This window comes from Rana temporaria, chromosome 4, assembly GCF_905171775.1.
Source record: "Rana temporaria chromosome 4, aRanTem1.1, whole genome shotgun sequence".
NCBI classification, from domain to species: domain Eukaryota; kingdom Metazoa; phylum Chordata; class Amphibia; order Anura; family Ranidae; genus Rana; species Rana temporaria.
In genome coordinates, this window is record NC_053492.1 from 328,376,879 (window position 1) to 328,390,606 (window position 13,728).

At 45.7% G+C, this 13,728-nt stretch overlaps 1 protein-coding gene across 2 annotated transcripts in view; it reads left to right on the forward strand.

The window, feature by feature from the left end:
- The window catches only part of LOC120937461 (protein unc-93 homolog A-like), a 1,112,011-nt gene that overhangs the window by 782,954 nt on the left and 315,329 nt on the right, over positions 1 to 13,728 (forward strand). For both annotated transcript variants that reach the window (XM_040350715.1, XM_040350716.1), the window contains exon 7: positions 12,747 to 12,882. In XM_040350715.1, the coding sequence (XP_040206649.1) occupies positions 12,747 to 12,882 (136 nt within the window). The remainder of the gene's footprint in view (positions 1 to 12,746; positions 12,883 to 13,728) is intronic.

Genomic DNA, 13,728 nt, shown 5'->3' on the forward strand with positions numbered 1-13,728 from the left:
AGTTTTTCAGGCACTCCCACAGATATATCCACTCGACTAAATCAAATGCTTTGGCCGTGTCCAGGGCAACCACCACCCAAGTACCTACATTCTCGTGTTGGGCCTGAATATTCATGAACAAACGTCTGATATTCATTGCAGTATTCTTTCCCGGCATAAACCCGGTTTGGTCTGGGTGGATCAGGGAAAGGATTTTAGTCTGGATGATAATATTTTAGCCAAAATCTTAATGTCTACTGGTAATAACGAAATAGGTCTATAAGATTCCGGATACTGTGGGTCTTTACCCGGCTTGGGCAGAACTATGATCTGTGCCTCCTGCATGGAGAGGGGAACGGGGGGAGGATAATGGCATTTGGAGGGTATATATATATATGTATCATTGTGAGTGCCGTTGCCTCCCATCTTCCCCTCACCTCCTCCTCTCTTTTTTTTTTCTCTCTTCCCTTAGGAGATTTTTTTAGGAAGCTCACTGGAATTACACTTAGGGGTAATAAAACACAATAGTATCACACAGTAAGGCACTAGTAAGCGGCTTTCTTAATCCTCAAATGTTCTTTCCCTTTTTTTGCTTTGTTGTTTTGTTTTTTGGTTCACTGGATATTATACAAGGGTACATATAATAAGGCGCCTTTAAGTGCCTCTCTTAACATAGTAGGGTTTTTTTTCACCCCTTACTACAAGGGGTTCATTGTAAGGCTAGTAAGCTCCCTTCATTTTTTTTTTCCTTCTTTTTTTCTTTCTCTCCTCTCCTTTCTTTTTAGAGAAAGGAAGCAATCAATGTGTGTCCAGGGGGAAGCGGGGATAAGATGTTTTATGATGTAAAGAGGGTCATTTTGTATGTGCTATGTTGATGTTGTATGCTGAGATTTGTGATAATAAAGAAAAAAGTCATTATAAAAAAAACTCCTATGCATAATAAACTTCTGCCCAACAGACTAAAGCAGCCATATCAATTCAGCTGGAAATCATACAGCCAGTCATCCTATTCTTACCCCTCTTATACTGTCTCTCTATATGATGTAGAAATAAACCTCAATCCTTCTGATTGACCATAATATCCACAAGATCAAAACCCCTGAGAATACAGGGGAGGCATGGTGATTCAGTCTGTAATACACAGCACTAAATTTCCTAAGCAGCCACCTTGTCAGTCCCACTTAGAGGTTAGAAAACAGTGGAAACACAAAGGGTCACTGAGGCATAGTTGCCAACATTTGAAAAAAAATTCCAGGGACACTTTGCAGCACAGCTATTAATTAATTACCACACTCACTTCCCCGAAGCTCCACCCACTCCGCATAATCTTCGCCTACTTATCAGATTATAGGGTCTACTCAATAAAGAGAGAATTACAGGAAATTGATACAACCTCTGTGATTGTGTAAGAGGGGAGAGGAAGTCCTTAGGGTAAGGGAAGGTCCAATATAAAGGACTACAAGTATCAGCACGCCTCCTGCCTTGTACACCTATGACTCTCAATCCCCATACACAAGTAACAAGACAGGGCTGTCTGCACTACCCCCTGCTAGGACTCTCAAGTACGTCCCTACACACAGAGAAATGAAGACAATTCACGTAACTAGTGATTACACAGCCTGGACTCCATCTATACATCACATCAAACATTTTGCTGCCATAGTAACAATCCCCCTTCCCCAGACCGACACAACATTACAAGCGCTAACCTCTGGAAGCACAGAGCTGACATTGAGATCCTCGTGCGCAGTGCTCGACCTCCGACCCTGCATCTGAGCACTGATGCGTGCTTACGTCAAATGTCGGAAGTCAGAATAGGATAGAAAATTACGTACGATAGGACGGTGTGCGTGTGTGCCTGACATCCTGCCATGGTGGGGTGTAACGCTGGATGTGCTGAACATTTGTCTCAAACCATTAAAGTTATATAAACATACTGCCACACAGGGGCGGACTGACAGTTCATGGGGCCCCCGGGCAAAAGGAGATCATGGGGCCCCCTGTGTCTCCGCCCATGTGTCCCCTTCCACGTTAAAGCTACATTCACACAAAGTCCCACCTACATATTACACTGCCCACATTGCAGGCGTTCAAAGAATTTCTCTACACAATGTTCAAAATAAATGTTTATTATAGGAATTGGAAAAAATAGAGGGGTCTCAAGGATTCCCCAATTAACACCGAAACTCAAATGAAATAATGTGGGCAGGGAGGACTATACCGGTACTTGATAATTAGGTTCAAAAGCCTGAATGGTTCATGTTTACGAAAATAATTATTAACAAATAAACATTAAAGACAAGAATAAAAATACAATACATAAAAACATTACAAAAAATACAAACTTGGAGCTGCGGTGGCTCAACGCGATTGGCACTGCGCTGACAAGCCATTCACCTCTGCAGCTAGGGGTTCGGATCCCGGTCTCGGCTACATGTGAATTGAGTTTGGTGGTCTCAGCCCGGCTCCTGGTGGGTGTGCTATGTGAGGTAAGCCTGCGCTTAGTACGCCCCCCCCCCCCCCACAAAAACCACCACACTTACACGCACTCGAAATTGGGTTAACATCACACACTTTGACCACGCGGTCTCTAAAAAGAGAGGCAAAGGACTAACAGGGCTGGTTGAGCGGGCAAATCCTCTCACTCCCTTATAGGGAGTCCCTCTTCCCCGTTGGGCTTCAAAGCGGAGCAGGTAGGGCGGGCTGTGTGGGAGGACCCCCTCACACACCTGCCATTGCCACCCGGGGCATGGAGAAAGGTGGCAGATTGCCTCTGGGGGAGGTCTGCCTACTCCCAACTCCTGCAGTCCGGGTCCTCTCTCGAGTACACGCACAAAATACACTTTAAAAAAAAAAATACAAACTTGACCACAATCAGGTCACCGGTTGTGCAATCCCCATTTAACAGACGGGGTAAAGTGTCGGTGAGAAAATTGAAATCATGAGACTATTAGTCTCGAGTCTCGACTAGTTTCGCTTTCGCTTCGTCAGGAGACGGTCTAAAAACACAACATAAAACAAACATTAGGCATTTAAAAAACAACACAATTTGTTATTAATAACGGGGGTCTTTTGTGTAAGAAGACTGCCCGATACATACTATAATACCCAGGGGGATTTTTGGTCAGATCATGTCTCATACCTAGAGGCACAAGGTCCCTTGTTCCCAGAGAGAGGGTCCCAGTTGGACGATAAGTGCATGTGAACTACGACCAAGTCTAATGAAACAGACCTGGATAATAAAACAATACATAATAAGTTGATTGTATATGTGAGTCTCAGTTGTGAAGGAGCTTCTGAAAAGTGCAGAGTACATGCAGTGATGTAAATCAAAGGGGAAAGAGGAGGGGGAAAGGGCAAGGGAAATAAAAAAGAGGAAAGGGGAAAGAGAAAAGTATGATTGGAGAAAAGAAAATAATGAACAATTTTATTAAGACTGTGGCCTAAAAGAGGGACTAGGTCCAGATAGGGTCCAGAAAAGGGAGTGCATATAAAAATACTTGAAGAGCATAGTGAAAAACACCTAAGATATGAGTGAGTGGAATAAAAGGGGGGGGGGGTGCAAAATCAAAAGAATGAAAAATTGAAAAATTAAAGGGGAGAGGGAGGGGAGGAAAGAAAAAGAAAAGGGAGAGAAAAGGGAAGAATGGGGGGAGGGAAGGGGGGAAGGGAAAGCAAGGAGGGGAAGAGAAAGGGGGAGGGGGGGGAGGGGGAATAAAAAAGAGAGGAGAGGGGAAAAAAAAAAAAAAAGGGGAAGGGGGGGAAAGAGAAAAAGGGGGAAGAGGGAAGGGAAATTGAAGAAGGGAAGGGGAGGGGTACCTACCGGAGCATGATGGGACGGTGAGGCCTATATAAATGGGATGCAAGGCGCGCTTCCATCATTGCAGTGAGAAGAGGCGTCGTGTCAACATCGGAAGAAGGGAGAAGAAGAGAAGAGAAGAAGATGACGTCACAGAAGACCGCGCTGGCTGCCTGCTAGTAATTGAGCTAATACACGAAGATATCAGGCAGCCAGCGCTGAAGAAGAAGGCACCGGACAGCTGGAGAAGAACCGGGGTGCGCCGAGTCAACAGCGGAGAGCGGCGAAGATAGAAGAAGACCCCCGGAGAGCGGAGAAGACCCCCCCGGAGAGCGGAAGAAGAAGCCCCCCCCGGAGAGCGGAGAAGACCCCCCCGGAGAGCGGAAGAAGAAGCCCCCCCTGGTATTAGAGCTAAAGAAGACAGGGGGGGCCTCCGGAGCAGACTAATAAATGATTTTAAAAACCCTTGTGTTGTGTGTTTAATAACTATCACTTTGCCTCCAGGTGAATGGGTAGGGGTACGATGTACCCCATATCCATTCACTTAGGGTGGGGGGCCGGTATCTGGGGGCCCCCTTATTTGAGGGGACTCCCAGATTCCGAAAAGCCCCCGCCCGCAGACCCCGACAACCAACGGCCAGGGTTGTCGGGAAGAGGTCCTGTCCTCATCAACATGGGGACAGGGTGCTCTGGGGTGGGGGGGCCCGCAGTGCACCCCCCTGCCCCAGAGCACCCAACCCCCCCATGTTGAGGGCATGCGGCCTGGTACGGCTCAGGAGGGGGGGGGGGCGCTCGCTCGTCCCCACTCCCATTCCTGGCCGGCCGGGTAGCGTGCTTTGGATACGGGTCTGGTATGGATTGTAGGGGGACCCCCTACGTCGATTTTTCGGCATAGGGGGGGTCTCCTTACAACCCATACCAGACCTAAGGGCCTGGTATGCTCCTGGGGGGGAACCCATGCCGTTTTTTTATTTGAAAATTGGCATGGAGTTCTCCCTCTCAGGAATGCATGCCGAGCGACGCTGTCAAATTTTTTTCATTTTTTTTTCCCGACGCAACTTTTTTTACCCGGCGCGATCCACAAAACTCGGCGTAACGTAACTTCGCGCATGCGCAGTACGGCAGGCGCGGGGTGCGCGCCTCATTTGAATGGGACTCGCCCCATTTGAATAGGAACGCCTTGTGCCGGCTGGATTTAAGTTACACAGCCTGAAATTTCTAGGTAAGTGCTTTGTGGATCGGGCACTTAGGTAGAAATTTTAAGGCAGTGTAACTTAAATGGGATTTTTTAAGTTGCGCCAGGTTTTTGTGGATCTGGCCCATTCTTCCCACTGATGATCACCAATGTAAGGAGCATTGTTCCCACTGATCACCAATGTGAGGAACATTCTTCCCACTGATGATCACCAATGTAAGGAGCATTCTTCCCACTGATGATCACCAATGTAAGGAGCATTCTTCCCACTGATCACCAATGTAAGGAACATTCTTCTCACTAATCACCAATGTAAGGAACATTCTTCTCACTGATCACCAATGTAAGGGACATTCTTCTCACTGATCACCAATGTAAGAAACATTCTTCCCACTGATCACCAATGTAAGGAACATTCTTCTCACTGATCACCAATGTAAGGAACATTCTTCCCACTGATCACCAATGTAAGGAACATTCTTCCCACTGATCACCAATGTAAGGAACATTCTTTCCACTGATCACCAATGTAAGGAACATTCTTCTCACTGATCACCAATGTAAGGAACGTTCTTCTCACCAATCACCAATGTAAGGAACATTCTTCCCACCGATCACCAATGTAAGGAACATTCTTCTCACCGATCACCAATGTAAGGAACATTCTTCTCACTGATCTCCAATGTAAGGAACATTCTTCCCAATTTTGTTTATTAAAAGTCTTGCAAACAAAAAGCCTAAAATCACTATATATAAAAAATACATAAATATATACATATTTACATGAATGAAAATAAATATAGCAAATCTGCTCTCAAACAAAAGACTTTACAGCAAAGAAAAAATCATGTAACCACTGGGGAAATAAATCCTACTACAACTCACACCACTACACCAGACAAACCTGCAAGGTCAAGAAACAAACCCGCACCCATTATGCATGCAGCCCTTCTTCAAAAAGATACTAACCAACAAAAGCTAAGGGAGTGAAAGAGACAGAAAAGGAAAAGAACTCCTCACTCAGAGACGGTCAGCTCACCAAAGGCAGGTCTGATATTCCTCCACGCCCTTTTCCAGACCGCCCGAGGTTCCCTGCCCTTCTCAAGACCCCAAATTTTCCCAACCTCACCCAGAATATCATGCACCACCACCTCGACAGAGAGGACTTTCTTCCGCAGGGTAATCTGGCACCGTGCATTCCATGTAAAGTAACGGACAACTATACTAACTAGAAAAAGTGTATTGAAATCAAAATCCCAGTGAGTCGGGAATGCCCCGTACACCCACTCCGCATAACTCATGCAATAGAAAAGGGGAATGCCTAGAGCCCTCCCCACCCTTTTATACACCTCTATGTTAAAGGGACACTGCAGCAAAAAGTGGTCTATAGACTCCACTTTACCAACACACTCCGCTCTAGGACAATCCCGATCATCCACAGAGCGATTCTTCAGGTTCCCTCTCACATAGAGCCTTCCATGGAAAGCGAGCCAGGCTTGATCCCTAAACTTCAGAGGGATTCTTTCTAAATTGATTTAACGCAATCCCTCCCTCATTACAGAGCCTGGGCAATCCCTTAAGGCCAGTGACACACTGAAAGCCGAGCTCAAAATTCTCTTCTCCAGAAGCTTCCTGGGGAGGGACTTGATATCCTCCGCTGTCACCTGCCACTGCCGAAGTATTTTCAGACACGGGGCAACATAAGCCGGGAGCTTGCCATGTTGGACTCTCAGACTTTTCACTGGCCCGCCATCTTCCCAGCATCGCAGAAAAGGCCTAAAACAAGACTGAAAAATACCCACCCATCCCGGCGGGTTCTCTGCTAGCATGTTACCAAGATTGTACTTTAAAAAGAGCAGAGAAAAGAAAACTATTGGGTTGACCATTCCTAGGCCACCCTCCCGCCTAGACAGGTAAGTTACATTGCGTTTGATCAAGTTCAGCCTATTTCCCCATAACAGTTGGAAAAAACAGCTGTACACCCTTGCATAGAGAGATGATGGCAAGATACAGACAAAGCTGACATATAAAAAGATTGGGACCAGGTACGTTTTGATCAAGTCAACCCTCTCCCTCAAGGAAAGCCTCCATTTCTTCCAGCTTGCTACTTTGGCATTGGCACACACCAACCTGCTTTCCCAATTTCGATGACCATAGTCACCAGGACCAAATTTGATGCCCAACACTTTAATTTCCTGCTGGGGCTCTGGGAAGGCATCCGGAAGTTCAAAGCTTTCACCCTCCTCACCCATCCAGAAAACTTCACTCTTCACTCTTTTCATGGTTGACTTTAGAGCCTCTGTGTACTGCTCTATCATAGAGACCACCTTCTGCGCCTCCTCCGTCCCAGAGACAATAACAGACACATCATCGGCATAGGCCATGACCTTCAAGGGCGGCACACCAGCAACCCAACCATTAACCAGTGGGAAGCTCTCAGCCCCTCTATATAATGTCTTCAGCCAATCTATAAACCTCCCCTGCAGGCCCTATCTACCAAGTAGCAAATACAGGTACTCGTGATTGACTCTATCAAAAGCCTTCGCCTGATCAAGTGCCAGCAAGTACTTTCTCCATCCGGCAGCCCTGCATCGTTCCAAAGCCTCCCGGACAGCTAAAATCGCTGAAAAGGTGCTTCTACCTTGGACTGAGCAGTGCTGATGACTGGACAACAAATCGCCTGCCACTGACGACAAGCGCCAAAAAAGAATCTTCGCCAAGATCTTTCTATCAACATTGAGAAGACTGATGGGGCGCCAGTTCTCAATCATTGAGGGGTCTTTACCTTTTGACAGAAGAATCACAGCGGATTGCCTCATGGAGGAAGGGAGTGAACCCTCTTCTAGACAGCTGTTATAAACCTCTGCTAAAAAGGGAGCCAGAATGGACTTAAAACACTTGTAGAATTCAGCTGTCAACCCATCTGGCCCAGGCGATTTTTTGGTAGCCAGCTTCTCTATAGCATGAACTACCTCATCCGCTGAAATTGGTTCTGTCAAATCCATCAAAGGCAATGTACCATTTCCCAATCCTGGATTAGAATCCAGAAAGCTTTCCATCCTGTCCCGACAAAGGTCCTTTCTCCCCAGAAGGTCAGCATAATATGATCTGAAGATCTCCAGGATCCCTGATCTGGACTTCACCAGGGAACCCGTACCATCCCTCAGGCCTATGACCGTCTTAACTGCTATGCCTTGCTTACAGTTCTGGTAAGGATCAGGCGAGTGATATTTTCCATAATCCCTCTCCAGAACCAAGGAGGCACGCAGGTCGTATTGACACTTCCTAAGAAGAAACTTCACCTCAGAGATCTCCCCTGGATCTCCTCCATACGAGACAAGACGATCAAGCTTCCTCCGCAAATGCTGGTAGGCAATGTACATACCAAGCTGCTTCTTCTTACCTATGGCCTTGAAAAGTCCAATTGCCCTTTGTTTCACAAGCTCCCACCACTCTGACTTACTGCTGCAAAAGTCCAGAATAGAAACCTGTGCCTGAAAAAACCTTAAAATGATTGTCTTACCTCTACATCTTCCAGGAGAGCCGAATTCAGTTTCCAGGTACCCCTTCCCCTGGGTGGAGTGTCCGAGGCATTCAGAGTCACAGACAGCATACAGTGGTCAGAGAACTCCACCGTCCTCAACTCAGGAGCCGAGAAAGCAGAGTTCTCCTTTAAAAAAAAACCTATCTATCCTACTCTGACTATTCCCTCTCTGAAATGTGAATTCCGTGCTGCCAGGGCAGTGCTTAATATGCACATCTACCAGGCCTGCTTGTCTCACCATATCTCTAAGAAAAACGCTATCGTATCCCAGCCTGTCTATGGAGCCTCTCCTGTCTTCAGGCCTAATGATGGTGTTAAAGTCACCTCCAAAGACAACCTGCTGGGACGTAAAAAGGAAGGGCTTGATCTCTGTGAGGAGGCATTTCCTGCCCCACCTTGACTGCGGCCCATAGATATTGATCAGGCGCAGGTCATGCCCCCTAACAGAAACGTCCAACACCATGCATCTACCTATTTCTACCTCAATTACCCGCCGGCACGTTACCATATCGGTTTTAAAAAGTCCCTGTCCATATCCCATGCTGATCAAGGACCTTCCGCAGTGGAGCGAGGACCTCACCATATCGGCGTAACCATACTACCATATCAGCCTCTGGGATGGATTCATTACGCACAAGGATTTTATTAGAGGCTGCCTGGAAACCACCTTTGGCATCCAACCATTCCACTGCGGAAGGTCCCTGCGCCCCCTAAAACGTTCCCAAAATAAATCCAGACCCTCAGGCTTTACAAAGGACAAATCAAATTCCGAACTCCCAACGGGACAAATCAATGCAAAAATGTCTGCGACTTTAAATCCCATTTCCAGGATCAACTCTGCCACCCTCCCCCTTACTGGTGGGGTCCCCTCCCCCTCCCACTTCAACTGGACCACATTTCTTCTCTTGTACCCACCAACCATCCCACCACTAAACCCCCCCAAATTGTGACTACCAACATTTGCACCATTCCCCCCACCCTCCTTGGTGCGATTCCCCAAAACTGCTGCATAGCTGCCGTTGTTCACAGACCTCCCCGCATAGGGTCCAGTTGTGCGTTTGGCAGATGAGTCTTTCCTCTGCTGAGCAGGAGGAAAAATGTCATTGTTAACCCCTTCACCACCACCCACCACATCCATTGCTTCATCAATAATATTACGGTCAGTATTTCCTGGCACATTCATAATTCCTGCCGTGTCCACATTCACAGCGGTATCCACACATACTTCACCTCCAGGCAGACTCTTCTCCATCAGGACAGGATTGTAAACTGAGCAGGGTGAAGGTTGTTGTAATCCAGCAACAGGTGAACCAGTGCAGGAAACTTCCATGGCTGCTTCCACTCCACATGCTGCACTGTGCTGCTCCCCTCCCCCACCTGCATCAGTCAGCCCAGGTGAGGCTGACTGATGCTTGGGGCTGGTTTTACACGGCTCCTCCACTCGATGGCCAGTGCTTTTGTCAAAGGGGTGGATGTCATATTGAGAATATCAACAAACTGGGGGCGTGTGTAACCAGCACCAAGTATTGGGTCGGGAGCGAGCGCAGTGTTCATTGCATATGCTCTGTTTACAGCTAACAAACAGCTCTTCGGGCTTGGAGATTTTCGTAGCCTCCTACTGCGCAAGTGCAGCGCCTGCGCAGTCGAGGTCGGAACCTATCCGATGGGGGAACCATCTCGACAAGACACCGGGGTGGATGGCTCATCATGTGCACTAGTGAATAGCCCCTGACATGACCTGCTACCTGGTATATAAGCACAGACACAGCACAGGACAAGAAGGTAAAGAAACAATCAGCATGGGCATGGCTCTTATAACACAGATTAGACACTGTCACGGTAACTGCAATCACAGGGCTTTCATTATTTATCACACTGACCTGCTAATCTGCACACAAGACAAGGCAGGTCATTGTGAATGCCATTCGTTCCTGTGTCTGTACAATTCAGTCTGCTCTGCCTCTAAATCCAGCAGCAGCAGCTCCTTCACATGCAGTCCTCTGCGGCAGTGACTTATGGCCCCCGCCCCCTCAGCTGAACCACAGGGGACAGAGGTGGCCGGAGCGCCTGTCACAGTGTCACTGTACATCCCCGCACGCACGGCTCACGGCTCTGATGAGCCATCCATCCTGGGAAGCTCATAACTCCCGAGCGAGCCTCTTACACAAGGCATCTCGGGGGTACAGAGTACAGACTCTGTTTTTTTAATTGTGTAGAAGCTGACGCTGCCTGCGGGCACCTCCAGGGACGGACTGAGCCAGCCCGAGCCCCCCCACCACGGGGCCCTTGGGCAGTGAGTGCCCGAATAACCGAATGCTGCCGCAGTCCCGGCAGGCTAAATTAGCCGGGACTAGGTCCTAAATAGCGGGACTGTCCCTTTAAAAATGGGACAGTTGGCAAGTATGACGGAGGTGTCACTAAGAGTATCAATATCATAGATTTTAACTGCTTCCCACCCAGGCCATTGTAAAATTATGCATGAGTGGGAGCCCTATTGTTCTGGGGGGATGTCATATAACGTCCTCCTCATGCGGGCCCAGATCTCCTGCACGATCTGTCACTTGCTGTGTCCACAGAGCACAGTGAATGACTGATCAGTGTACCGACCCATTGCCAGTATCATGTGCTTGCTGTTACCAATAACAGCAGATCACATGACAATTGTAAACAATGAATGGCTTCGATTAATGCCATTCATTGTGCACAATTGTGTTGCTAGCCTTACAGACATGGCCAATCACTGCTCACATGTACCATGTGATTAGCTGTTGCCAATCACAGCTAACAACAATACACACTGAATGAATCTATTTCATTCAGTAAAAATGCTTGCTTATAGCAGTGGAATTCACTGCTATAAGCAATCATAGCGTGTAAAAAAAAAACCTGATCACCTTTCTAGAGTAGTACAGTGTTACTGTGGTAACACTGTATTGCTCTGGTCACAGAATTTAATAAAATATATAAAATAGTTAGGAAGTATGGAAGCTGCCATACTCCTGAAAAAACAATTTCCCTGTCTGTCATGCTTATTCAGAGGCTTCATTAGTGTCTCAGTCATTTATCCAGGACACAGTTTCACAGCTTAGGATGTGATTTCAAGCCCTTGATCTGCATGCTTGTGTGGGTCAAGTAATAAATCCCACCACCACCAGGTTGAATGTGCTTCTGCCTACTTTCCTAGCAAACCTTCAATAATTGAATTCTCCTTCCTCCCCTTCCTCCATTGTGAGAGGAAGGGGTAGGCTCACAGATGTAAACAATAAAAAATGGTGGATGGAGCAAAACTTGCCTGAATCGGGCAGTGCCCATCAAGCAATAATGAGCAAACTTTAGATGCTTTTTCTGCATGCTGGAATAATTCTGATATATAGTTTTAAATATGTAATGTTTTTTCATTTCATAGTAAACTGAAGGACACATTCAGCACCTGTTAGACACACTAATGCAAAGAATTGCCAGTGTTAAAAAATGTTATATATGTGCAACAAATCTGAACTTTGCTGTGTTATGTGAAGACTAATGCCCCACACACACGATCACTTTTTGTCTTGAAAAAAAATGTCATTTTTCATCATGAAAAAAAAACGAAATTTTTCCAACTTCATCATTAAAAATGATGTTGCCCACACACCATCGTTTTTGAAAAATTATGAACAAAGCGACAGCACTCTAAAGGGGAAGTTCTATTCGCCTTGAGGCTGCTTTTAGCTGGTTACTTGTTAGTAAAAGACGATTTGTGCTTTTTTGTCTGTTACAGCGTGATGAATGTGCTTACTCCATTATGAATGGTAGTTTTACCTCCCGTCTCATAACTTGCTTTTGGGCATGTGCGGGTTTAAAACGTTGTTTTTGCCCCCACACGATAATTTTTTACAAAACAAAAAATGACATTTTGAAAAACGACATAAAAAATTGAAGCATGTTCGAATTTTTTTGTCGTTTTTCAGAAGACGGAAAACGATGTGAAGCCCACTCACGATCATTTTAAATGACGTTTTTCAAAATGTCATTTTATTTCATCACAAAAAACAACTGTGTGTACGCGGCATCAGGAGTCTACATAAGTTTAAACACAACTTTCACCCATTACTTAAACATTTTCCAAATTGATCAAATAAGAAAAATGCAAAAATCCTGGGTGGAAGTTGTGTGAATTTTGTGCAGAAACTAACTATTTTAGGTAATGCTCCAAATATAAAATACTAATGATCATTTTTTTTTCACAGTCATATGTGACCTGTATTTTGGGACTAAAATATGTGGGCTTTGTCATTATCTGTTTTGGTGTCACCAACTCAATTTGTGCAGTCATCTTTGGAAAAGTTGCTCAATATACTGGAAGGGTTCCATTATTTCTTCTTGGTAAGTATGTCCTGTTGGCTATTATACAAGTAACAGTGTAACTATATGAAATAACATGACTATGGTATAACATAATTAACCCTTGGGCTGCTAAGCCCCACATTTTACTCAACCTTTACCTTTAATAAATAACTGAAACCACTACTGTAATTTTGGAGTAAAAAACTGGCCGTAGCAGCCTCCATTTATTTTTAAATAACCATTTTAAATATTAAATACCATAAAATAAAATTTTTAACACATAAATATCTGTACACCTGAGATACAACTTTAAACCTTTTCTTTAACCCTACTGGTGCTGGACTTTGCAGGCACATTAACACACACGGTCAATTTCTGTGAAGTAAAAGTTGACGTTTTGAAAAACGACACATAAAATTGAAGCATGCTTAAATTTTTTTTGGTCGTTTTTTAGAAGACATAAAACAACGTTTTCCCCCACACACGGTCAATTAAAGTGACGTTTTTAAAAACGTAATTTTTTTTCATCACATAAAACGACCGTGTGTACGCGGCATTAGGCCTCAAGCCGACAAACTGACTCAGAGACGACCAACTGACCGCAGTGCCCCCATTAACCAAACCTCCCAGCTACACCTTGGTAAACTGGACTAACAGCCCCTTCAGAACCCATACCACCTCTGGGTAATGGCATCCACTTTAGGGTAATTTCTTCTCCTGCAAAGTCCAAACACCCGCCGCCGCCACGACATCGTAACTTCGCACCTGTGTAGGAGAGACAAAAAACAAGGAAAGCACCCAAAACCACGAACACTGTATACATTCAGTTACCATACCAGCACCAAAACACCCCCTACCCAAATAACCAACCAAGGGAGGGTGGGT